The sequence below is a fragment of the Aethalodelphis obliquidens genome, unplaced genomic scaffold (genome assembly GCF_003676395.1).
Source record: "Aethalodelphis obliquidens isolate GAN/ISIS:26980383/991018 unplaced genomic scaffold, ASM367639v1 scaffold21, whole genome shotgun sequence".
Taxonomy (NCBI): domain Eukaryota; kingdom Metazoa; phylum Chordata; class Mammalia; order Artiodactyla; family Delphinidae; genus Aethalodelphis; species Aethalodelphis obliquidens.
In genome coordinates this window covers 6982817-7010257 of record NW_020837965.1, presented here as the reverse complement: position 1 = coordinate 7010257, position 27441 = coordinate 6982817, and the positions used below count along the sequence as shown (strand labels likewise).

At 43.2% G+C, this 27441-nt stretch overlaps 1 protein-coding gene across 6 annotated transcripts in view; it reads left to right on the top strand.

Moving 5' to 3' along the window:
* STON2 (stonin 2) overlaps nt 1-27441 on the top strand; it is a 142771-nt gene that overhangs the window by 60083 nt on the left and 55247 nt on the right. For 5 of the 6 annotated variants that reach the window (XR_003435596.1, XM_027120225.1, XM_027120222.1 and 2 more), the window contains exon 4: nt 2067-2261. Coding sequence is in view for 5 of the 6 variants with exons in the window: in XM_027120225.1 (XP_026976026.1) it covers nt 2067-2261 (195 nt within the window). In the remaining variant the exon portion in view is untranslated. Of the gene's footprint in view, nt 1-2066; nt 2262-26962; nt 27116-27441 lie in introns of those variants that run through there. The other variant, XM_027120226.1, reaches the window with a different exon arrangement.

The window sequence follows — 27441 nt, the reverse complement described above, 5'->3', positions numbered from 1 at the left end:
CCCAAACCACCACCTTAAATACCAGCTAAAGACAAAAGAGGATGTTGGGGGAGGGAATAGGCCAGTTTGGGTAAGTTACCAGGTTACCCTGGTAAACAAGGGTAAGGTTGTTTTGCAGATTTAAGTCCAGGCCTTCTCTGCTGGTAAAGGGTCTCTAGAGATTTGGACCTCCTCCTATTCCTGGTACAGAGAGACAGCTTTACAAATGGAGATTTCCCTTATAAATGTAAATGTCCCTTACAATAGGGTAACTTTCACTGACTTTTCAGAGCTTCTCCCTCATCAGCTGTTTCTAAAATATAATAAACCTAAAATAATCCTTATGCCAAAAAGGCATATTTTGGGGTAGCAAATCCTTCTGGCCTTCAGGGCAGAAGAGTGAACAATAATGAACCAAAATCCTTGCCCCCAAGGAGCTTGAATTCTAGCGAGGAAGACATGGGACATATAGGCTGTTAGAGATAACGTTAAGCAGAAATAAAGCAGAGAAGGGGACTTGCATCTTTGGAGAGAATAGCTTAGGAGAAGGTCACATTTTTACGGAAAATGGGGTGTGAGCCATAAGCATTCCAGATAGAGAAAAGATCTCTATGTTTTATAAATGCCTAAGAAAATAAAATGAAAATTCTCTGTAGTTTCATATTTACACCATGTCACAGATATTGCTATTTATTTATTCATTTTCCTCTTAAATCTCAGTATCTCTTCCTGTTTCTGAGCCCAACACCATAATTTGGATTCTCCAGCCAGGAGGCCTGACTGACTCTATGTTTTTGGACAAGCTACTTAACCTCTTTGAGTCTGTTACCCCCTGTGTAAAGGAAGACCACTGTCTAACTCTCAGGACCCATGGGCAAGATGAGATAACATTTGTACGAGTGTCTGACATTTCATGGGTACTCAATAATTGCTAGTTTCTTTCTTTTTTTTTAATTCTTCCTTCCCTGTCCACACTCTTTTCAGCACTTGTTTTCAGTACTTGTCAGTAAATTTGCGATCAGATTCTTATGCAACACGGTGGAGAAACCATGTGATAGGCAGTTAACCAAAGACAAATTAGGAACATTAGGAAACTTGATTTTAAAAAAAGAAACTTTCCGAAGTGTTTTTTGCTAACTTTGGTGCTCAAGGTTACAGAGATAAAGCCAAGCCCTGTGCACTTCCCCCTTAAAGATATTTTTCATTGTATGCCAGGTCAGCAGTCCTAGTAGATCTGAATTTGTATATGTAAAAGTCTACAGATTCTCCAGTTACAGTCAAACTCAAGGCAAGCGGAGACATATCACATTCATATGCAAATACATCTATATTCACATTCTTATCCCTTAATCCAATTTAGCTCTAATTTTGCAGTGCAAATCGGTAAGTTTTCTTGAGAGTGTTGGTGTGCCACTAAAAATGGAGGAAATGTAAGGGTAAGGGTAAAACTGCATGTAGTTTAGGTCTGAATGAAACCGAAACCTAGGTTTAGAAATAAAAGTAGAGCCTAGGGACTTCGCAGGTGGCACAGTGGTTAAGAATCCTCCTGCAAATGCAGGGGACACAGGTTTGAGCCCTGGTCTGGGGAGATCCCACATGCTGCGGAGCAACTAAGCCTGTGTGCCACAACTACTGAGCCTGCGCGCCTATAGTCCGTGCTCCGCAAGAAGAGAAGCCACTGCAATGAGAAGCCCACGCACCGCAACAAAGAGTAGCCCCCGTTCGCCACAACTAGAGAAAGCCCATGGGCAGCAACAAAGACCCAATGCAGCCAAAAAAGAAAAAAAAAAGTAGAGCCTAAAATCACTCATATTCTTTGGTGAGCTTACCTTTGATTTGAGGGTCATTAGACCTTAATTGTAGTACCGGTTTTGATACTGACTCACTGTGGGGTCTCAGTCAATTAGTTTTCCCTGTCTATATCATGAGTGACACTTCCTTGCCTTGTACGGCTGTTGAGATTTCATAGTGCTTGTGTTGTTTTAGTGCTTGCCTGACTTTCATAACATCAAAGTCAGACAAGCACTAAAGATAAACAAAGTACAACTATTTATACTGTATGTTTTTGGTTTTCCGTCTGTCCCCAGCCATATCATTGACCATGCCCTGCTGGACGTGCCCTTCCTTCAGCTCCCTGAGGAGATGCCCTCTGCCCTCCGAGAGCAGCTGGACCACACATTCTGAAGACACCAGTAGTCCTAGTTTTGGCCCTTCGTACACAGGCCTGCAGCTCATCAGTGCTGAGGAGCAGAGTGGCCTGGCTTCCAGGGCCGACTCGACTGGTAAGATGGAGCCCCAAGCCAGAGGGCTCTGCAAATCACTTTTGGTGACCTGTTGCCACTCATCAAATCTCTGCAGCCAGCTTTGTTAGCAGAATGAGTTCAGGCATAGTCATCCAGTCAAAAAGCTAGAATCCTGAGTGGTTCAAAATTGCACTGGGAAAAAACATGCACACAGATTGGCTGGTTGGTTGGCAAGGTTATCAATACTGAGAAACCATTTGTCAGTGTATCTTAAGGGGCTGTTTTCTGACTGTTCTGTACAAGTACGGTTCCCTGTCAATTTATTTTCTCCTTGGTTAACCAAACTATGTGTAATATGAACAAGGCTGAATCTTTCATCCTACCACCCACGCACCTTCCCTATTCAGCAAGAGGGAGGTTACATTTAAGCAGAGAAAAAGGAAATGTTATGTGAAGTGGAATGAGAATCAGGATGCAGCCACTGTGTCCAGAGTACAGATCATTTCGCAGTTCTGTTTTTTCTGTTGTGCCTGGATTGAGCTATGCACTAGTGTATAACATCCCATGTTCTCATTTATTACATTTCCGGTAGGTGTAGGGTGGAATGCTGGCTGGCTTTGCAGGTAGAATATGGGCCTGTCAGCAAGCACTGTATTATGGGTTGGGTTTAGGGCAGCATTGGGAAGATGTTGTGTGTGGTTAGTGTTTTGGTTATTTGGCCCAAGGGATTGCTTTCCTTTGAAAGTGATAGAGTTACTGATGGTTTCTCTGTAGATGAATTTACCCAGTGTGTCCAACAATATCTGTTTTTCCTTCTCAAAGGTGTGCTTTAGGAATTTGTTTCTGGATCATTTTCAAACTTGGGTAACATTTGTCCTCACGGTGTGTGCTACTGGGAGGTTCTACAAGTAAGAGTGATCCCTCTTGCAGACTAAAGGGTTGAGACAGGATTTGGTTTCGTATTTGATAATATTGCAAGGAATCCTAGTTTACGATGGTTTCTCTCTCTTCACAAGCCACCGTTCTTTATTGCATTTTGTTTGCACTGACACACTCAGTTCTGGTTGATGCTCTGTGACGGATGATCTTGATCAGCAGCTGAAATATGCCCTCATACCCCCCTCTCCACCCTGGGGAGCATTTCATGGATGGGAGCATCTTGTGGATGGGAAGTCACAAGCTGAGGTGGTGAGGAAGAGAGGTGGTGCTTGCCTCCCGTTTGCATCTCCTTGCCCTCAACCTCTTTGCCAAGCCTTCCCGTGGAGGAGGCTAAGAGCACACAGACGCTGGAGTCAGACTGCTCAGGTTCAGATCCTCCTTCTGCCATTGTGACCTTGGGCAAGATTCTTAGTATCTTTACGACTCAGTTTCCTCATCTGAAAAATGGCCGTAATAATAGTTCTTACCTCAGCCAAATTATTACTCACTCCAAGTGAGACAGTTTATGTACAACGTCTTAACATAATGCCTGACACAGAATGAATGATCGTCAAGGATGTGATTTCTTCTCTCTCCTGCCCCAGGGTTCTTATTGCTTTAGAGAAGTAGAGGTGGGCTCCTCACTGCAGCAAAAGTCAAGATCTCTAGGCTCAGGCTGTTCTTTTTGGTGGCCTCTTTACTTAGGTGAAAATTGCTTTAATTCCTAGAGGTTCAAATGATGAAGATCAGAGTCGTAGCCTGAACTGGACATTGTTAAGCTGTCCCCAAAGCTTATAATTATGTTTAGTATCTCCCTTTTCATTGAGAAAGCCTCCTGCCCTGTGTTGTTTTGGTCAGGGTCCTAGCAGGAAGCAGATGGTGCCCTCAGAGGGGTTTATCTGAAGAGAGTTTAATGAAAGAACTGCTTACAGAGGCAACAAGACCTAGATTCATGGAAGAGGGGCTGCCCCACAGGTGCTATGGCTATAGAAAGAGCAACACCACTGCCAGAGACTTGGCAAAGTGGGGAGAATAACTACCCAGATCTTGTGTTGGTCCTCGCATCAGCAGATCTTGTCAGAAACCAAAGGGCATGGAGCCCTGGTGAGGCAGCCCACAGCAGTCAGCCACCAGGCCACAGAGCAGGTGTAGAGAGGTGGAGAATGGCTTTGGAGTGAGGGGTGGTGGTGAAGCAAATGGAGAATAGCCAACACACTTTGGTCCCTACCAGGAACTAAATGTCCTGCAGGCTGGGGTCACTCCAGAGACACAAATGCAAAACCAGGACTAGAGAATGTTGAGTGATGCTCTCGGTTCCCTCCTTCAGCAGGAGGCGGTTTCTGCAGCTACAGGGAGGCTAGATGTGTGGCCTTTTAGCAACCATCCTCTTTTGCAGAAGTAGTAATAATCATAGCCAGGACTTACTGAGTGTGTGCTGTGTGTCAGATGTGGATTATCTCTGCCTTTACAAGAATCCTGCTGGCGGGCATCGTTCTCATATCCTAGTTGACCCTGAGTCTGTAGAAGGTTAAGAGACTGGTCTAAGAGAACACTGCTAAGGAATGGACAAATCTGTGTCTTAGTTAAAGTTCCAAAGCCTTTTCCAGTGGCTCCCAAACCTGGCAGTGCCAGAGTCGTCATGTTATCAGTTTGCTGTTACCTTCTAGACCTGCTGTACAGATAGGTATAGAGGAAATACATATATATACCTGACCGGTGCCAACAGGGTGGAGTTCTGGCTTTGAAAAGCCTTTAACTCATCCTGGGTCCCAGGATAGAAGGAAGATAAGGAAAAACAAGGTTTAGGAGGACGACCAAGTATTTTTGAAGCCTGTGGCACTTACCCATCTACCCCAGCAATGGGGAATTTACAGATGCTTTCAGTTGAGCTATTGAGAGCTTCAAAGAAATTGATAAACATGGAAAAGTGCCCCCAGCCAGGTAGCTACCCATCCTCTGCCCAGCACCGGGCCTGTGGCACTGGCCAGCCTCTGGGAGAGCCCTACTTTGAGGCTGGATGTTTCAGTCAGGGTAAACTGAATCCCTCAGGCTGGGGAGCAGATTCTCATCCACCTCTGTCTCCCCTCCCTGGAGCTTCTCTTCCTCATCTGTGAAATGGGGCTGGGCACCCCTGCACAGGCAGGGCGACAGGGTGTGTGTGGAGGTGCTTCGCACAGCGCCCTAGGAGTAAAAAAACAATCCTAATTGAATAGCCCTGTGCCTTATTTCCCTTTAGCATGGGAAATGAGGGTAATTATTGCCTACTCCTTTATTGCCCCAAAGAGGACTGTAAACCATATACGTTGTGGGATGGGATCAGAGAGGGGCTTCGCGGTCCTCAGCAGTGAGCCGGGGTAAGTGGAGAGACGCTGCGGGGTTTCAGGATGATGGGTTCCTGTGCTGAGGGCTTGGGGGTCCTTGGGAGGACCTTCCTTGGGGAGACTTCTGTCATTTATCTGCCCACTCTCGACCCCCATGTCTTTTAGCATTGCGGAGGGAAGAAGAGGGTGAAGAGAAGTTGCCCCGCCAGCCCAGGGGTGTCCCTGCGGATGTGGCTGGGGCAGATCCTCCGCGATTCATCTCCTGTGTGGAGCGGGATTATGGTGGCCCAGGCCCGGCCTGTCTGCCTGGCTCTGTTGCTCTGTACGAGGCCACAGCAAGCCATACCTCTTCGCTGTCCTTTGCAGCAGGAGTCCTGCAAGAAGCTGGCATCCCCACAGGGCAATCCCGATTCCCAGCATAATTGTGCAGGGAAGGACTCTGTGATCAGCCTACACTTTCTTCTCGTTTTCTCACTAAGGGGATAATTAGCAGGAGGAAGGCAAATAAATCCCAAATCCCCTCACCTTGCTTAAATCACGGGGTGTGGGCAAGCTGGAGAGCAGTGTAGAAGTTTGCTCTGGGGTTCGGCTTTCCAGTGCAAATGGCAAAAGAGGGACTAGGCAAAATCCCTAATAGCACCCCCTGTCTCCCCAGGTTCCCCTTTCCCTAGATGACAAGCACACCCTGTCATCACATACAGTAGCTCTGTAACGCCCCTAGTTTTACCTGAGTTGATAAATGGTAAGAGGGTCGAAGGAATAAAAATAAGACTTCTGCCTTGGAAGTCCATTGCAACCAAGAGAAGAGAAAACACAAAAATGTTTACAGTGGCACAAGCTGCTGTTAAGTAGTGGGCCTCCATTTTGGTTGCACAGGCTCCGGACGCGCAGGCTCAGCGGCCATGGCTCACGGGCCCAGCCGCTCTGCGGCATGTGGGATCTTCCCCGACCGGGGCACGAACCCGTGTCCCCTTCATCGGCAGGCGGACTCTCAACCACTGCGCCACCAGGGAAGCCCCTGGGTTTCTTTTATGCATAAGAAAGGTGTCGGTTTACGTGTGGGATGACAATGCTCAGGTGTATATGCAAACTGAGAAACTTGATGCTGGGTGAAGCACATAGCAGGTGTTTAATAGTTGTCTGTTGAATGGATCCTTGCATGAAAGGAGTGGGATTCCAGGTGGTGAGAGTCATCTGCATCCCAGACATCTGTATCCCATTTGGGTTTAAGAGTCCAGCATTTCTCCCAAGTGTGTCCCATGCAGCCGCCTAAGAAAAGCCAGGATGCTGGGGCCAACGAGTTAGGTCATGACCTGCCACCTTTGTTTTTTTAAAAAGTATTTATTTTATTTTTTAATTTTCGGCTGCGTCAGGTCTTAGTTGCGGCACACGGGATCTTTCGTTGCTGTGTGCAGGCTCTTTGTTGTGGTGTGCGGGCTTCTCTCTGGTTGTGGCACGAGGTTTCCAGAGCATGTGGGCTCTGTAGTTGTGGCGCATGGGCTCTGTAGTTTGCGGCATGCGGGCTCTCTAGTTGCGGCACGTGGGCTCAGTAGTTGTGGGGCACAGGCTTAGTTGCCATGCAGCATGTGGGAATCTTAGTTCCCTGACCAGGGATCGAACCCATGTCCTCTGCATTGGAAGGCGGATTCATAACCACTGGACCACCAGGGAAGTCCCCCTGCCACCTTTGCTGGAGATTCGTAACATGTATTAGCTTATTAAAAATTTTGAAAAGTCCTGAAATGATATGGTATTTATGTATGTATCTATGTATATGTATAATTTATATTTATATGTGTGTGTATATATATATATATACACACACATATATATTTATATACACATACACACATATATATATTTATATACATCTACAAATCATTTTAGTCTTTCATTAACCCATAGTGCCTATCTGGTTACCTGGTCAGATCTCAAGGTATAGAAACCCAAACATACATAAATTAGCAAATTTGAGTTGGAAGTGCATGCCATTGCTAAAGTTTTGGGAAACCAGAGAAACCAGAAAGAAATATTTTGACAAACTTTCCTGGATTTACAAAGGTAGCTCTACTTTGTCTCATGCTCTGCTATACCTCTTGGCCTTTTTTAAAAATTCTAATTCAGTAGACTCAGGAATACATTTTGCCAAACGTTCTTTGTATTTAAACCCTCGTGGGCTTTAAAACAAATGTAGACCAGATGTTCTTGATTTATTTGCATTTAACTGATCACAGTGGAATTCTGCCAGAGCAGTAGGAGATCCCCAGGGATTTGGGCCTCTTCTTTTTTTTTTTCCCCCCCCCCTCAGAAACAAGTGTTTATGATGGGTAGAAACCTATGGACTCGGGAGTTCAATTTTTGTGACAAGCACTTTTTATATGCTTAGAAAGTTTCTGTTGTCATGATTGGTTAAGGATAGAATGAGAACATCACCGGGGCTGTGTGCCTCTTTATAAGATGTAACACGTTTCTCTGTTGCCTGTTTTGTTGTAATCCTGCTGCAGCTGGTAGAACACTAGACCAGGGGGCCCAGATTCCCAGTAAACAGTAATTATCATTGTGCATGATGGGGCTACAGGGGATTCTTGTTATTCTTAAGGCACATTTGTATTTTATGATTCTTTTTCACCTTGAATATATTTTGCTTGGAAAACAAAATGAGCTAACTAATTTTAAAAATTCTTTTGCCTAACTATGAATTTCAGTGATAATTTGTATCCCTCCTGAGTAATAGTGCCCTCCTCAAAATCGAAGAACAGTAGAACATATTTTTAAAACAAATTACATCTTTTTCTCTTTCATTAACAAATAGAAATTTGGCCCCATTTCTGTTATTAGGATGCCCCAGGATCCTTGATATTCTTGTTCCCATTAAGTTGTACATTTTGGATTTTTTTTGTTTTTGCGGTTCGCGGGCCTTTCACTGCTGTGGCCTCTCCCGTTGCGGAGCGCAGGCTCCGGACGCGCAGGCTCAGCGGCCATGGCCCACGGGCCCAGCCGCTCCGCGGCACGTGGGATCCTCCCGGACCAGGGCACGAACCCGTGTCCCCTGCATCGGCAGGCGGACTCTCAACCACTGCGCCACCAGGGAAGCCCTACATTTTGGATTTAAATCAGTATTTTAAAACTTTAATGATTGCTCTCTTTGAAAATTTCTTTTCAAAGAGGTTCAAAAGTTTCTCAGAAACACAAATTTTTATTGAGTAAAACTGGTATTTTGCCAGTCATTGCAAATACAGAAAAGAGTGAAGTGTATGACATCTGTCTATGAAGAACGGATAACCTACAAATTTTTGCTGTTCAAAGGATCATTATATATAACTTAAAAAATAGTTTTTAGCTATGGAACATCTCCTGTATGCTAGGAATGTGTTACACACATGCACAGACACATTTAATCTTCATAATCTTAAGAGTAGATATTACTACCCCATTTTGTAGAAGCAGAAACACAGCTAAGGAGATTAAATGATTTGGCCAAAGTCACACAACTGAAAGGGTAGTGTTGGGATTCAGTCCAAGCCTCTCTCCTCAGTTTCCCTGCCTGGTGCCTGGTAATGAGAGGCTGGTGTTTGTGAATGCAGTGAGTTGTGGGCAGCAGTTATAGAGAACCTTCTGGGGGCCCAGCGCTGCTTCCTCTGCATCCTGGGAGCTATGTACAAACCTCCCTCGTGAGTTTATCTCATTGGGTGGCAGTGACTTGTTCAGGAGTCCCCACTACACTGAGGCCTTCTTGGAAGCAGGAACCACATCATATTCATTTTATATTCCCAGAACACTGCCTGGCACGTTGAACTTACGCAGTGGACATTTGTGGAATAAATTAACTATTCTGATATAGGGCTAGAAGACCCTTGTTCCCAATCCTGTTCTCCAGTTACCTAGGCTTAAGTGTATTTGCTAATTGAAATGTAACTTCATGACAGGGAAGAACTAAAAGGGAACAGATAGGTGCAACCAGTGTGTAAATAAGACTTTTTTCCTGTGTTTTCACATGTTAGCCATTTATCCAGTCGTGTCCATTCATTTTGTTTTCCTGTTCTTATTTGGGTTTTACTATAGTCTTTTAAATTTTCTAAAAAACAATTGACGTATGTGTGTGGGGGCAGTGGGGGGTTCTCTCTCTGTCTGGGTATCTCAGAATTTCACTTACCCTATATATTCTTTGACCAAAGCAGCCATATTTTCCTTTCCTATTTATTTAGCTCAGAGAGTGCAAAGAAGGTGATTTGGGGAAAGCTTTTCTGTGATATTGAAATAGGTCCTTGTGATTATTGAACCATCTATGTAGACCAAAATATGAGAAAGAGTGGTAGAGTTTAAGATGCTGTGCTCCATACAGATTATCTAAACTAGATATTTCAGAAGTACTTAATAAAAAAACCTGTGACCTCCAACCAGAGATTTTGCAAGTTCCTTTTAGAATTGCTAATGCACTAGTCCTGAAGAGGAGGTGACAACTGTAGTGCCTTTTATTCATCACTTTCTGTGGTGTTCTTTGTAGTGTTATGATCTTCCTTTTATAGATGACAACACCAATGCCCAGAGCCACACATTAGTTAAGGGACAGAATTAAGATTGATGTCCAGGCTTGTTGACGCTGTGCAGCTCTGCCCGTCCTGTGGCTGAGCTCTCTGCAAGGACCACTTCACTGCACCCAGTCCTACAGGGCGGAGTTTAAGAGGGCGGACATGTGGACACAGGGTGGGAAGGGGAGGGCGGGACAAATTGGAAGATTAGGCTTGACATAAATACATTACCATGTGTAAGATAGATAGCTAGTGGGAACATGATGTATAGCACAGGGACCTCAGCTCGGTGAGAAAAAATACTTCCACTTAGAAAATTAAATATGTTACTAGAGCATTTTAAAATTTCTTCTGTGCTATATGTGTTTGTTTGGGGGCTGGCCTGTTTGTTTGGGGGTTGAGTGCTGGCCTGTTTGCTTTGTGGGGGAGGCCATTGTTTCAAACATTGCTGTCATATACTTGTGATTTTTCGCTGGCATGATGCTAGTTGCTTACTCTTTGCAGGAAGTAGATATAGAGTGATGGAAAGCCATGATCTTCTGAGTTTGACAGACCAAAGACCACTCCTGCTACTCCCCTGCTCCGTGACATTCGGCAGATTATTTACCCTCAGTGACCTTTAGTTTCCTCAACTGTAGAATGGAAATAATAATGATAATACTGAGCTTGCAGGTTTATTTTGAGGGTTCAGGGAGACCTGGAACATGAAGTTTCTGGAATAAAATAAGGAGTAGTCATTATGATAGCGGTATAATGCGGTTTTCAGAATTCCTCATGTTTTAGAGCTAGGACTTAGTCAATGGGAGGAGAATTCTTTTAAGTTGTGGAAAAACGGCCAAGTGGAACTCCGAAGAGGTTCTCCTTTATGTCCTTGGCTAGTTTCTGTAAACTGCCTTTACAGAAAGGCAGTTTCTTTTATTCTTTCTGTTCTCATTGACTGAAGGGTGGGCTCACTCAGCATGCTTTGTGAAACCACTTGTGTCTATGGCATTTTTCTGCAGAATTAGAATCAGGAAGAAAAGCTTCCCTGAGAAGAGGAGGGAGGGAGGGTGGAGGGAGGGGGAGGGCTGGATGGGGGTAGGGAGCCCATGCCAGGTTTACTTTCATGAGGTGCCTCGCCCCTCCTCCTCTTCAGAATTGGTTTGTTTGGACAAATTGGTTGCCTCAAGCAACACATTATTAGTTTGAGCCGTAATGTATCCCGGGAGACTTGCTGCTTTCCCTTTGCCAAGTAATTGTCCTTTTCCCAAAGAGGATGCTGGGACTGTGGAGGCATTTTCCACTTTGGCATATTTCAATCCAGTCCCCCCACCTCCCTCACACTGAAGTGTCTGCTGCTTGCACTACGCATTTAGAAAGCAACCAGTTGTGAGCTGTTAATCTTTGTTTTCAACTCCAGGATTTTGTCATCCTTCCTTAACCCCTCAGTACTGGTGTCTAAGGAAAGAAGATTGTACAGGCAGACCTCGGAGACATTTCAGCTTCCCTTCCAGACCACTGCAACAAAGTGAATATTGCAATAAAGCGAGTCAGGCAAAGTGTTTGGTTTCCCAGTACATATAAAAGTTATGTTCACACTCTAGTATGTTATGTGTGCAATAGCATTATGTCTAAAAAACAAGATAGATACCTTAATTTAAAAATCCTCTGGAGGCTTCCCTGGTGGTGCAGTGGTTAAGAATCTGCCTGCCAATGCAGGGGACATGGGTTCGAGCCCTGGTCCAGGAAGATCCCACGTGCCACCGAGGAACTGAGTCTGTGTGCCACAACTACCGAGCCTGCGCTCTAGAGCCCACGAGCCACAACGACGGAGCCCATGTGCCACAATTACTGAAGCCCGAGCACCTAGAGCCTGTGCTCTGCAACAAGAGAAGCCACTGCAATGAGAAGCCTGTGCACTGCAACCAACAGTAGCCCCCGCTCGCCACAACTAGAGAAAGCCTGCGTGCAGCAACAAAGACCCAACGCAGCCAAAAATAAATAAATAAAATTAAAAAAAAGCTTTGTTGCTAAAAAATGCGAACCATCATCTGAGCCTTCAGCGAATTGTGATCTTTTTGCTGGTGGAGGGTCTTGCCTTGATGCTGACTGATCAGGATGGTGGTTGCTGAAGGATGGGTTGCTGTGGCAACTTCTTAAAGCAAGACAGCCATGAAGTCTGCTACGTTGGTTGACTCTTCCTTTCAGGAATGATTTCTCTGCAGCATGCAGTGCTGTTTGATAGCATTTTACCCACTGTAGAACTTCTTTCAAAATGGGAGTCAATCCTCTCAAACCCTGCCACTGCTTTATCAACTAAATTTATGCAATATTCTGAATGCTGTTGTCATTAAATACATTATCACAAATGTGTTGTCATTTCAACCGTCTTCACAGCATCTTCACCAAGAATAGTTTCCATCTCAAGAAACCACTTTCTTTGCTCATCTGTAGGAAGCAACTCCTCATCTGTTAAGGTTTTATTATGAGATTGCAGCAATTCAGTGACATCTTCAGGCTCCACTTCTAATTCTAGTTCTCTTGCCCTTTCTACCACAGTTATAATAGTAACTTCAAAAATCACTGATCACAGATCACCATGACAAATGTAATAATGAAAAAGTTCGAGATATTGTAAGAACTACCAAAACGTGACACAGAGACATGAAATGAGCAAATGCTATTGGAAAAAATGGCGCCGATAGACATGCTAGATTCAGGGTCACCACACACCTTCAATCTGTAAAAAACAAAATATATCTGTATATCTTTAAATATGGTATTGGCAGAACTTTTTGTTATCGTATGTATGGTAGTGCTACCCAGAAGAGCCTGGATGAAATCCCGGGAGTTGACTGGAGTTCTGTGACTGGGCAGGTGTGTGCCCTCTGCACTCCCAGTTGCTCGCGTTTCCGTTCCTGAATTGCTAACATTCAGTGCGCTTTGAGGCTCCTTTTCCAGTAGTGATGGTTTGGGTTATCAATACATCTACCTTGCTTCACTCTCTTTGTGACTCTCCAGAAATAGAATTCAGGGCCACATCTTGGTAAAAAATTTATAAAATGAGAGAATATAAATAAAGTCCCTAATGTGAAGAAGAGCAGATAGTATTTTTATTTTTTAAAGGTATCCATTATTTGTGAATTTACATTTGAATGTATCTACCTATCCATTTCCCATCTTGTACCAGAAAGAATTATCCCTATGAATGGTTTGCAGGTCATGTCTGCTCAGATTATATCAAATATGAGGCACTTGCTAGAGCTGAGAGTCTTTCTGAGTTGGAACAAAGAAAAGCCATCTGGTCCTTGCTGGAAGTAATACTATGACCTTGGCCTAAGGATATCAAATATGGACATTTTTAATGGCAGTTAAGGTAATTCTATTGTAGGTAAAAGCACACTTGTTTTCAAAAAGCTTTCAAATACATACATAATTTTATTCACTCTTTATTATAGCCTGTGAGATAAGGAGAAAAATATCCTGCCTTTTCGCAGAGGAGGAAACTAAGGCTTATTAATTTTCAATGATTTGTCCTCTGTTCTACTACCAATACTAATATCAGTATTAGGCATATTAATATACCAATTAATGTATGAATATGTATTGTAGAATACAGATGCTAATGACATATCAATACTTTATATTATACCTCATATATATTTAATATACTTTATATTATATATTGATATTAATAATATTGAAATAATTTATATAATGTCCTTATATAAATTATACATAGGCGGCTAACTGCTTTAACAACTCCAAGATTTCAGTGGATTAGCACAGTTCAAGTTTATTTCTCATCCACTCGACTGTGAGTGCAGGGTGGCGACAGGGTGCTGTGCTCCAGAGTTCAGGGACCCATTGCTGTGCTCAGAGTCTCCTCTGTTCAGGTGGTGGGTGGGAAGTGGACGTGCACAATCTGTTGGCCAGAAGGCAGGGCCTGGCCATGCCTTCCTGTCAAAGAGGCTGGAAAATTTGGCCTCGTTACATGAAACTTCAGTTACATGAAGTGTGGCCACAGTTTCAACCAAAGGTTATCAAGCACCTGCTATTTGCCAGGTACCTTCAGGTACTTTTATACACATTGTCTCATCTAAAGCTCACAGTGATGTTCACATCCTCACACTAATATTCCAGTTAGAACTCTGGGACTAGGACTTGGAACCTTGGGAATGTTCCACAGCTTTTGTAGCAACTACTCCTTTCCTGTCACTGTTACAGCCCCACCCCCTCTTGACCCATGGTCTCCCTCATCCTTGCTGTCGCTCATCATTCATCTGAGGCCAGAGCCCCTTTGCCCTGCTCCTTTGCCTTTCATTCATTCACTCATTCCAACCTGAGCCATCTTGTATCTTTCAAACTCTTGTTGATGGTGAGAAAATAGTCTACGTCCTCTACCTGTACATTGTTCTCCTTATATTCTCTTGTCCTAAAGTCATCTGGCTTCCCTTCCCTGTGGCTCTAATTTCCTCAACCTTGGAAGGACTGGCATCATCTCCTTTCCCCCTGGTTACTTTCATGCCATTATGGAGCTGCCACTGTTCCACAATTTTAAATAAACCTCCATGTCCACTTCCACCGTCCTCTGCCCAGGTTGTGCATGTGCATTGCTGACTCTGGCCCTTGACTGTCTTCTCCAAGCCCATCCTCCCCTTAATGTTATTTCCAGTGATGTGGAGTCCTTGGCTAGTGGAACGAGTGTTGGACTAGTAGTCAGAAGAGCTCAATTGGAGGCCTCACTCTCCCACTTAGCAGTGATAAGATTTTGGGAAATCACTTGTGCCTCTCAGCCTCAGTTTCTTCATCTGGAACATGGCCATAATGATACCTACTCGATGTAACTACTTCCCAGGGTTTATTGAGGAATAAAATGAGGTATGGATGGTCAAGTTAACTTCTAAACCATGTAATACTATGTAGAGGGCAGGTACTATGGGCAGTTGCCCTCTCAGCTGTCCAGTGGCATGCCAAACTTTGGGTCTCACTGCTGCCTGGAACTTCTCTCAGTGATCTTCTGGCTTCACTTTCCTTCCTACCCAGCCTGGACCCCAAGGGTAATTTTCTTCAGTGTTCTACCAACAGCCTTAGAATCTTTAGCTCTTTGACTTGCCACTATATCCCTTTGGCCAGTTCTCAATCCTGAGTAACCCCTACCACATATGTGTAACCTCTGTGCCCCTGAGCTCTACTGAAAACCAAAATGTCTTGAATTAATCCTATTGCCTCTTCAAGAACCTTGCTCTTTCAATATCTGCCTTGCATATTGTGTATCTTGTCTCTCTTCACCACCCCCAAATTCTCTTTCTCCTAAATATGCTCCATTAACAAATAATACTCTTAACAAATAATTGATTTTGATCTTGCTTCCTCTCATGTTGACATTTTTTGATGACTTTCCTCGACTAGGTTACACATCCCCTTGTAAATTTTGGCAGGACTGACTCCATAGTAAATCCAAGGGTATTGTTTATGAAACTTGCAGAACCCATAGCCGTGGTATGAATTCCTGGTCTTCCTTTAATATAGACCTTTGTCTCTCCCTTCAGTCTCTCCAGCATGACTGACAGTCTAGCTGTATCCACAGAACCAAAATTAGAAACCGCTCTTGAGAGGTGAAGCAGTGGATATTCCTCACTCAGCACCTTCCTGTCCTGTTCTGTCCATCTCTCTAGACCATCTCTGCACATCTTGTTAGATGGATATGACAGGAAGCGTTTGGGGTGAAGAGGGACATGATTAGGGCTTGTAATGAGACCTCTTCCCCCTCCCTTTTTCTTTCTTCTAGTTTCTTCTCTCTTCCTTTTTCCTTTCCATTCCATTAGCACACAGATGGTTATTGGGTAGTGTCTTGGAGAGTGTCTCTGGTCAGTCTTCATGCAGAGAATGGGTCACTGTCGTTAGTGCTGACTCTTGTACCTAAAATCGGCAGCAAGGGCTTCCCTGGTGGTACAGTGGTTGAGAGTCCGCCTGCCGATGCAGGGGACACGGGTTTGTGCCCCAGTTCGGGAAGATCCCACATGCTGCAGAGCGGCTGGGCCCGTGAGCCATGGCCGCTGAGCCTGCACGTCCGGAGCCTGTGCTCCGCAACAGGAGAGGCCACAATAGTGAGAGGCCCGTGTACTGCAAAAAAAAAAAAAAAGTCGGCAGCAAGTCTTTGTTCAGAAGAGCTGCCTGGCTCCCTGGGATGGCGCACCCGTTGCTGTAGGGTGTTCCCACTCCACGTGTCTTGCCCCTTCCCCGTCTTCCTTCTGCATTATTTCTGACTTAGGCTTGCCAGTGGCTCCTTGTGCCAGCCTCACTTGTGGAAGTAACATCAGCCAAAGTGCTTCAGCTCCCGATAAACAAGATATGTCCCTCTTTCCTTCCAGGTGCCCAGGGAGGGTGTTTTGGCAAAGTTGAGAAAGACGTGGAAGTAGAAAGAGAGGAAGGTATGAAGAGCTTGCTTGAGGCCTAAAATCCTAGCTGTCGGCCCTCATAATAATAATAGGTGGTGGTTGTCACTGTTTTAGAGGTTCTAGATTCTAAAGATTCTCAAGATTCTAAATTATTCCAAGCCTGGATGATGAAATTAGCACCTTCCCCAAGTCCTTTGTGTTGAAAGCTCCATAGTGTGTGGTGGGATTTGAATTGTGGCCTAATATTTAAGTAAGTGAAGTGAAGGAAAAAAGTAGTCAAGCCAGACAAAATAAGCAGTCTTTCAACAAATCGAATATTTCACTTCTCCATTATAGATGCTTCTTAGATGCACACTTCCAGCAGAAAGGAAGTGGGTATCGGATTTGGCCAACTACTAACACCCTGGAGGTGGCACAGTCACTTCCCGAAGGCAGGCTGGCTGGTTTGACGGAATCGTCTCTGGCCTCACTGCCACGCCTGAACCTTGACATCCATTCTAACCGGGGCTCGCTTAAGAGTAGAGTGAGCTGCAGGTGCTGTGTAGCATCCTTCTCACTGATGAGCCTCTTGGCTTTAGAACAGAAACTTTGACCAAGACATATTTTACCATCTGCTTCCAAGAAGAAGAAAGGGAAGTCATTTGGGAACAGGTGTACAAACCCAGCTCTTTTCTTTAGACAGAAATGTGAAATATCATGTGTGACGACAAACGGATTCTCTGCTTTTTGAATGACCTACGAACTTCCTGATAAATGTGGGAAAATGGAACTAGAGAATCTGTTCAAATCTGGAAAATAAAATCGTATTGATACTAAGTAGCTCAGTATCATGGAATCTGAAGAACTGAGCATCACCGGGGACCAGAAAAGGTAGTTTGCCAAGGTCCCAAGTGAAGCTCTTTTTAAAAAATTATTTATTGGAGTATAGTTGATTTATAGTGTTGTGTTAGTTTCAGGTGTACAGATAGTGAATCAGTTATACATGTACATATATGCACTCTTTTTAAGATTCTTTTCCCATATAGGTCATTACAGAGTATCGAGTAGAGTTCCCTGTGCTATATAGTAGGTCCTTATTAGTTATCTATTTTATAAATAATAATGTGTATATGAGTCCTTAGTATGGCAGTTCCTGCCTGAATACCTAACTTTGAAGGATGCAGTCACTAGAGAGGCAGCCCATTCCATGTTCAAGCCATGTTTACTATCTACCCACTAGTCCTTTGGCAACTAACTGCCTGGTTTGAACACTGGCTTCCATACTTATTAGTAGTTTGACCTTGTAGAAAACACTTAACTTTTCTGAGCTTCAGTTTCTTTGTCTACAAAATTAAAACAATCATAGTAGTAATTTCATAGGATTGATAAGGTGAATGAGAAATGTATTTAATGTTCTTAGAAAACTGCTTGTTACTATAGGTGTGCTTAATAGATGTCAGTTCTTCCAGTATAATGATAATTGTTATTATAGTTATTATCACCATGCCTTGGATCTATAAAGAATAAACCCAGTCTTTTTTCTGTATGACATCTTCTTCCTTATTTGAAAAGAGCTAAATATCCTCAGTCTCAGAAACAGTTTACAATCCAGCTTAGTTCTACAAAGGTGACAAAAGAAGTTCAAGGCGCTGAGGTAGGTTTAATATAGTCACGCCCATTTGGAGACCTCAACAGTAAAATATGTTTAATTTTTGAATAATGATGACTTTTTTCCTGGAATTTATATCCCCAGAAGAGCGATTTTAAAGCGCATAAATAAAATAAGTCTAACAAGGCAATGGTTCAGTTTTCTTTGCTGGATTAAAAAATAGTGCTTGCTTATGATGTATACAAAGTACTTTTTTTTTTTTGTCATTTGTGTGCTTAGAATCTTGGACATTTTAGAGTGTAAATGTGACTTTTTTCAGAATCATCTCAAATCTGCAAAGCCAGCTGGATATCCTCATTTGCTAATAAATGATATCAGACAAATACACCCATTACTTTGAGACCACAGGGGATGTGGCCTAAGAGAGCTGTTTGTGGCAGCAGCCCTGTGAGAGCCATGGACTCCACCAACCTCGCCGTCCCCAGTGGTGACATGGGGAACTTGCTCAGGAATTTCGTTTTGACAGACCCGGGGGGCTGGGAGAAATCCAGCCACTTTAGAGTAGTTGGGGGGTTATAACCCCATACACATGTTTATGATCCATTTTATTGCTGACTTTTGGTTTTAAAGGAGGATCTGCTGTGTTGTTTGAGAATAAAAATCAATCTCAGACAGCCACGGGGTTTGTTCCCTGGGAAGATGACAGGCTAAATCTTCATTAAGTTGTTGAGGAATGAAGGAGGGCGGGTGCTCCCTTTTCCCTTCCCACAGTGGCTGGCAGCAGTGAGGCGAGGATGTGTGGGCTCCTGGGAGCCTTTTGTTTGGTTTCTATGGCTGTGACCTCGATTAGCTGCTCTGTGTGGAGAGGAGGGAGGATGCAGCTTTTAACCCTCATTCAGCAGCTTCAACGAGGTCATCTTTTTCTCCTCTGTCCAAGCATAGAGAGATGCATAGAGGCAGCTTTGTGGCATCATTTGAGGGTCTCTGGTCAGAGTTCATTGCTCATACTGGTGAGTGATGGATGCAAGTAGGGGAGAAAAAGGGCTAGGGACTAACAACTTTATTTAATACTTTTCTCTCCCCTCCCTCCCAATAGGGTGGAACTGTGGTCACGCAGAAAATCTATGCTGGGGTCACCAAGACAGGAGATGCATACCAGCTCTGCCCTTTCTAGGCAGCTTCCCAACCCCTGAAACAGGGTTAGTGCTACCTGAGGTGAGAGCCTCTGAATGGAGTAAGTAGAGGAGCAGATCTAAAGTACTTAGCACAGTGGCTTGCACATAGTACTCCTGTCCACATTTCCTAAGATGGGAGGGGCTAAATTATCCTGGTTGCTTCCAGCAAGCATCCAAAGCATTTGTGGCAGTCGTGAAGGAACAATAAAATTCCAGAGGCCTTTTATTTGCTCTAGCCTTCCAGTATTATACACATGGCAGTGTACCCACGCACACGCGCGCACACACACACACATACATCTCTTTTTCAGGTGCTGGTGCCTCACAGGTGGCTCTTGCCATGTTTTGCCCTGTGGTCTTGGTGGTGCCATTTCAGGGAGAACCAATAGGAAATGAAGAAGCAGACCCTAAATGTGAGCAGAACTCTTAGTCATACTCTCTTCTGCTTCCTTCCTTGCCTTAACATAATCACTAGGCAACTTGTTACGGCTTGTTTTCCAGAAAGGTCCAGAGAAGTCTATTGCATCGTCTAGTTTGTAAGGCCAGCTAATCCTGGGGCATGGTGGGCTTTTGAGTGGGTGCTAACAGATGGTGTGAAAGGAGGTAATTCCTGCCCTGGGGGAACTAACCTGGGAAAATAAAACTAGCACACCTGAAATAATTAGCCACCAATTACGTGCTAAATCATGTGCTAATGACCCAGTGTTAGTGCAGTGGGGGTGAGGGTAAATTGGAGATTGGTGAGGGTACCTGTCTCCTGAGGTACCTAGTGCTGTGCCTTGTGGGAAGATTGAGCAGTGTGTGTGTGTGTGTGTGTGTGTGTGTGTGTGTGGGGATATATACGTATATATATATAAACTACATGCGTATAGACACATACACGTGTGGCAGCTTTTCCCACATCTTTTTTTTTAAAATTAGATCAGAGTTTTAATTTTAAGTATTTCATTATAAAATATTATTATAAAATTAAAAGACATTTTAAGGGAAACATAAAAAAGGAGCCATCCCCAATCCCACATCCCCAACACAATTAATTTATCAAAAAGTGTAGCTCATTCTTAGTCTCTTCAGCGTCCAGCCCGGTTCCCCGGCACGGAAAAGGGGCTGAGTGGATGTCTGTGAATGGCCATACCACTAGTTCCTATACCAGGTATCTAGACAGTGACGTTACAGAGGGTGCCAGCCCAGCACCTCTCACAGGCTGAGTTCTTTACCGCGTTATTGTGTTGACCTCTTCTCATAGTGTGAGGGGGGCAGTAGCAGAGGCTCAGCATGGCTAGGTAACTAGGGGAGTGCTTAGCAGCTTTTCCGTTAGGCCATCGAGCCTTCCTGAGATACAGTAAATGTAGAGAGGTAGGTGCCTAGGGTAGAATGTTTCTCCCACTGCGTCTGGGCAGTGTTAGTGTTTCTCCTTTACCCCGTAGAAGAGGATGTCACTGTTTCCCCCGCCAAACTTCTCAAAGAACATTCTCATTCCTAAGGTATCAGTGCCAACAAGTTCTGTGGCTTCTGTCTACCTGCTTTTCAGGTAAAGCAGGCTTACCTGTTGGTACCTGCACAGCTTTGAAGAGTCCGTCATGGGCCTAGTTGATGTAAGATGAACTAAAACTGATTCAACTTCTCCTGTCTAGGACCGCCTCCCCTCACCTTTGCTCTCTTTATCCCACTAAACAGTTTGAGCCGCAAGTAGGCTGACTGGTCCAGATCTTTGGCCTGGGTTCACTGGATGTATTAGCTTCCTAGAGCTGCCTGAAAAAGTTATCATGAACTGGGTGGCCTAAAACAAGGGAAATTTATTCTCTCATAGTTCTGGAGGCTAGAAATCCGAAGTCAGTGTGTCAGGAGGGCCGTGCGCTCTCACAAGGCTGTGGGGAAGAATCCTTTCTTGCCTCTTCTAGTATCTGGTGGTATTGGCAATCCTTGGCATTTCTGGGTTTATGGCAGCATAACATCAATCTCTGAGTCCATCCCCACATGGTCTTCCCTGTGTATCTCTGTGTCTCCCTGTCCCTTATAAGGACACCAGTGATTGGATTTAGAGCCCACTCTAATCTGGTATGACCTTATCTTAAATAGATTACGTTTGCAAAGACTGTATTTCCGCATAAGGTCATATTCACAGGTTCTGGGGGTTAGGACATCAGCCTACCTTTTGGGAAGATACAGTTGAACCCAGTGCACTAGGTGAGCCTTCAGTGTACCTCAGGCCAAGTCAAAGGTAATAATAGTACTGATTTATCATTCTTATGGAGAAAATTGATTCCTTCTTACGTCTCTAGTGATGTAATTGAGTTGATCCTGTTCTCTCTTGCCCCAACCCTGTGGGTCACCAACAATACTTATTTTCAAAATAGCCAACTGGAATAATTATTATCCTGAAACAAATTATGCCCATTTCCATTCCTTTATACGATTAAATGTAAATTCATGAGCAGAGACTTTGTTTTGTTCACTTCTATGTCTCCAGCATCTTAAAGCCATCATCAGCTTGGGACAAAGTAAACCCAACGTCCCTTTATTTATTCACCCAGCATTTATTAAGCAACTAGGTCTGGAGGTCTGGAGCAAACAACTGGAGGAAACAGTGCTGCAACTAGTAGTAACTACATTTTATTGAGCATCTACTCATTTTTTGGACACTGGAACAGGCTCTTTGCGTACTTTATCATGAATCCTCACAGAAACCACAAAGTAGGTATTGTATCCCTATTTTATAGATGAGAAAACTGGGTGTCAAAATGTTAAACTTTGACCAAAATCATAGAGCTCGTAAGAATCAAGTATGAATCTGAATGATGTGCTGTGGACCCGTCTTTCTCTACCCTTGGAGTGAAGATTTCTGGATGATGTTTCCCAGTTGTTTTCCCCAGAAATCTAATTGAGTAGTTTTTTTTTTTAACTTGATCATCTTTTCAGTATAATAGATTTTAATAAAATATGTAGATAGAAAGGAACTCTGATATACTGTCTAACATAAAACCTCATGGCCAAAAGCAGAAGTGGGAAATATATGCTTTCATTTCAGGCAAATATAAACCTTTAATAATAATAGCATCCCAATTAATAAATGAAAAAGTAATGGGAGAAAATCACCATTTTCCAATCCCTATGAAATAATACCTAGGCACTGATTCTCAATGGCTGCTAAGCACACAAAATCAGAGGTAATCGGTATGAGTTGCCTCCTGATGGAAGTACACAATACCACCTATCAATTTGCTGTTCTATCCGGAAATCAAATATGAATTTCATCAAGCCTCTAGATCTAACTATGAATTCATGGAAACACGGGGGCAGAGAACTTGTTAAATCACAACATAATTAAAATGTGGATTGTGGGACAAACTATATGACAAAAGAACCAGGTTCTTTAACTAATAAATAGAAAGGAAAAAAAAAAGATGAAAAAGGAACTTTTATATTAAAAAAGACAACATTTATCAACTAATTGCAGAATTGATTTGAACCAAGTGCAAAAAAAAATCTTTGAGACATTTGGAGAACTTTTAATACTTACTAGATACTGGATAATATTAAGTAATTATAGTTTTTTGCTGTAATATTTTTGTTACGCTTATAAACAGAATCCTTTTCTTTTGGAGATACATGGGGAAATGTTTTTGGATAAAATGATGTGATACTGGGAACTTGCTTCAAAATAATGCAGAGTGGGTAGGGATATAGGTGAAACAAGGTTTGAATGCATTGATAATTAAGCTGGTGATACGTACGTGGAGGTTTGTTACACCTTTCTCTCCACTTTTATATATGTTTGAAAATTTCCATAACAAAAAATGTTAAAAAACGTTTTATAATTATTGCTAAAAGGAAGTAGTTCAGAGGGTCTGATAAAACAAGAGGAATGAAGGAAAAAAATCTCTGTCCATATGAAAAATAAGCTGGTCCATTTTCTACTGGAATTGTGTTCACCTACTAGTTAGTATTCTGATGGACCTGCTCTGGGAACAGCAGCTGAGTAGGCTATGGACTGGGTGATCAGGAACAGCAGAAACAACTTAGTTCCTCTTTTAAAGCAATTGTCATGCTCTACCGCCAGCACATTTAGAGCTGAGAGCAGTGATGGTCACTACTGATACTCATGCTGTTACCTGGAACTCTGCCCTTTAAAGAATGTTTCACATACTTCTTTCAGTTAATCGTCAATCACAGCCAGTGAGGTAGATGATATTATCATCACTCGAGAGACCAGGAAGCTGGAGTTCCGACCTGAGAGTTGACCAGAACATACGTAGCGGAGCTGGCACCCCAGCCCTGTCTCGGATGCCGTTAAGCACTGCTGTTCCTTCCTTACTCCTGATCTCACAGCAGCCAAAGCAAGCATTTCTTTTAAACGTGTGCCTTTGTCGGAGCAGGGCTGCGCTACCTGACTTCTTTCTGGATGGACAGTCGTTGCTGAATATAATTGAGAGTAAGAAACAATGCACTGGACATGAAGGTTATGCTAAATTAGAGGGCAAGAGAGGGGACAAATACCCCCCACTTGAATAAGCTCCTACCATCTTCTAGGTGCTGTGCTGAAATCTATCTTCTAGCACTGGGGGTGGGAGTCAAAGCGGAAGAGGGAAGGAGTTAGATCCTCCGTCCTTTTTTTTTTTTAACCCTTAGGGTAAAATGCATAGCATGCAGTCAACTGTAACCACATTAAGGGAATGCGAGTCTCTCCTCTTCCTCCCTTCTCTCAGTTGGCCCCTCTGTGACTTACCTCACCTTCAAGGCTTTCCTTGCTGGGGAAGAAGGATGGGGAACAAAAAGAGAGAGAGAGATTGGCAGGAGGACCAGGTCAAAGCATGGGCACCCCAAACCAAGCTAAGACCCTGAGTGATTTCCCAAACTATAGAGGTGTTCTGCAACTATGTTAGGGGGAAAGAACCTGGTGGACTGATGTGGAAGGTCTCTGCCTTTTTTAGGAAAATGTATTGAGAGGGTAAGAAGGTATTGATTCCCTTTTTCCCTAGACAGTTTTTCTAAGAGAAATGAGTCAGTCAAATCATTTCTCAGATGACCTTTTAAATTCTAAGGAGGCAAGAAAAGCTATTTCTAATTAAATATTTAATGCTTGTTCTAACTTGTGTACTAATATTATATCAGGTTTGTGATACAATATATTCTGATACAATGTACGTATAGAATATGTTGGAGTCCCTTGTGTAGTCATATGGGGTTCAAATGTGTGCACATTTAAAAATTGTTTCATGACTGAGACAATGTAACAGGGTATGTGCCCAGAAGTGACCCACACATTTTCTGGATGTTATTTCATTAATCAGTAAAAAGGAAGGGTTGTAGGGACTAATCTCTCAAAAACTCTGAGGCATGGAACATCATTCTGCTATTTTAAATGAGATTTGTATCTCTGTTTTACAAGATCTTATTATGTCTGGAATTTATAGGAAGCCAAGGTCAGGTGTTGGAACAGAACCCCCAATTATCAATACATTATCCTAAGGGAAAATGGCCCCCACTTTCTAGTGCTACTTTGAGGAATATATTGTGGCAAAGATTGGGGTTGCTGACATCATGTTTACTTTGTTGATAGAACTTCAGGCACTTACTGTGCACTCAGAGTGCTGGGTGTGCACTCTGAGATGGCTCACTCAATCTGAAAATGGGGATAATAATAGCACGTCTTCAAAGGATTGTTGCAAGTAAGGCTTCATCGAATTAATATGTACAAAAAATATGCTCGAGTGGTTGCTGTGGTGTCATTGTCATCATCGTTGTTGATCCTCACAATGGCCGGTAGTGTGGCTTAGGTCTTAGGGTCCTCTCCATCCTGTACACAAGGGTCAAGTGTGGGGTTAGACAGAACTGGGAAGGGAATCCAGGCATTCTGACACTGAGTCACCAAGCATCCTGTGACCCACGTAGGGGACCCTTTAGTAAAGCAGTAATCCTATATTATAGATCTACCTTTTACTTTTTTTGACTCTGACTTGCTAGTAGCAATTCTATATGCTGATATGGAAAATCCCAAATACATTATTAAGTTAAAAAAAAGTGCCAAATAACACACCCTGGTTATACTTTAATCCCAGTTGTGTTATTTTTAAAAGGGTATTCATATATGCTTTACAAACATAAACATTTCTGAAGCGGGTACATAAAAAATTCTTAACAGTGGTTACCCCTGGGGAATGGGAATGATTGCTAGAATAGGTAGATTTTTACTTTTTATTTTATATCCTTATATACTGTTTGAAATTGTCATGAGTTTTTTTATGTTTAAAAAATTTAAAAAAAAAGAAAAAGGAAGGTGTGTTAGTCTGTTCAGGCTGCTATAACAAAATACCACAGAGTGGGTGACTTATTATATAAACAACAGAAATAAGTTATTTCTCATAATTCTGGGGGCTGGAAGTCTGAGATCAGGTAAGGGTCCTCCTTGTTGTATCCTCACGTGGTGGAAGGGCTCCTTTATAAGAGCACTAATGCCATTCATGAGAGCTCCACCCTCATTACTTAATCATGTTCCAAAGGCCCCACCTCCTAACGCCATCACAGTGGGAACTGGGTTCCAGCATGGGAGTTTTGGGAGGACATCAACATTCAGAGTAGAGCAAAGGGGGAGAAGAGTCCAACAATAACCCATTTCTGTAAGTGTTTCCCAAACCCAGAAGATCTCCTTGTCCCAAGTAGACAACCTTTGGGAAAGGAAACATGACACTCTAAGTCTGGAGCTAGGAGATTCGTAATATATATATTAGCATATTAAAGGTTGTGAGGAGCTACAGTAAAGAAACCTGCACAGCACATTTTTTTTTTCATCTTTATTACACCTATTAGTATCCTGCAGAATTACATTTCATGGCACAGCAGTTTTGGAGATGGTATAAAAATTTAAGAAAAGGTGACTTAGCCTTCTGTCAACTGCAAGTAGAAGAAAGGTGAGTGTTTCTTCAGGAATGGTGGGAGAGGTGCCTGGTGGTCCAGTGGGATGATGCTGGGTCTTAGATTCAGACACACCTGGGTCCAAATCCTGGGTTTTCCATTCACTAGGAGGTTAGGTTTTCCATTACCTAACCTCTGGGTCTCAGCGTGCTCACCTGTGAAAGAGGAAGAGGAATTCCTGAGGATGTTTTCAGGAATAAATTAGATAAGTACCTGGTTCTAATAGGTGTTAGTTCTCCTCACCCTTCTCCATCTCTCTATCTCCTTCTATTGTAATACTGCTGTGCCTTTGTTCATGAACACCCACATTTACCAAAACAAATTACTGAAGGATTCCCTCCATTTATGAAAGGCTTCATTTCAGGATTTATCAAAGGCCAGGCTCTCAGGAACCAGTTCTTGCATTTTCAATGTGACTCCATTTCTAAAATCTTGATTTTCAGATACCTATTTCAAGAATGTGCCTGATAGAGAAATTCATTCTCTAAATCGCATCTGGGTTTGCCTGCTCCGGGTCATTCCAGGCCCAGCACCAAGGTTGCCTGTTACTCTCATTTTCTGTGCCAGGATTAATGCTCAAAAACAGTGGAAACAAATTTCAGGGTTAAATGTAAAAGTATGTGCAGGAAAGCATGGCCTTTTCAAAGTAACCTTTGCATTGAGCTCTTGGAATCTAATTTCCCAAGTGTTATTTGCCTCCCCAAAGTACCCACGCTTGTGCAGATTGAGTTGAAAGTTCAGGAAGTATTAACAAAAGGAATCGGAAGCAAGATCTCTGAAGAATCTGCCTATCTGCGCCTGGCCTCTCTCTCCTCCTGGGTGTGCCCGCCCCGCCTGGGAAGGCCAGTGAGTAACCTGCGCATTTTTTTTTTCCATCTTGGCCCTTCCCACCCAGACTAGAGAACTGAGTGGCAGACAGGCAGGCAGGCAGGCGGCGGTGAGTCCTGTTCAAGCATGCATGGAGCATACCTCTACCTGCACCCAAGTCCTGGACCCCTCGCCACCCTTCCCCCACCCCAGGAGGAGCCAGAGCCCCGGCCAGGGTCCACAGGGGGTTTTTGCCCCCCACGGTAAGGGCTGCCAGCAGTGGAACCACTTCATTTTATTTGCTTTGGCGTTGGCTTTCCTTTTCCATTGTGTTTAGATGGGAGAGTTTCTGATAGAATTGAAGGTGTTTTGTTTTGTTGATTGGCTAGTTCTCAGTGGTCCCAAGACAAAGGCACGTCTTCTCCCAGCAGGGTTTATTAGAACTTGTAATCTGATAGCCTGGCCTTGAGCAAAATTTAACCTTCTAATTACCTCTGGTTAGTATAGTTTACCCTTTAGCCCCATAGGAAAAAAAATTACATTGCTTACCAAATGGGTTTTGGAGAAGGAAAAGTGGTAAGAATTGTGA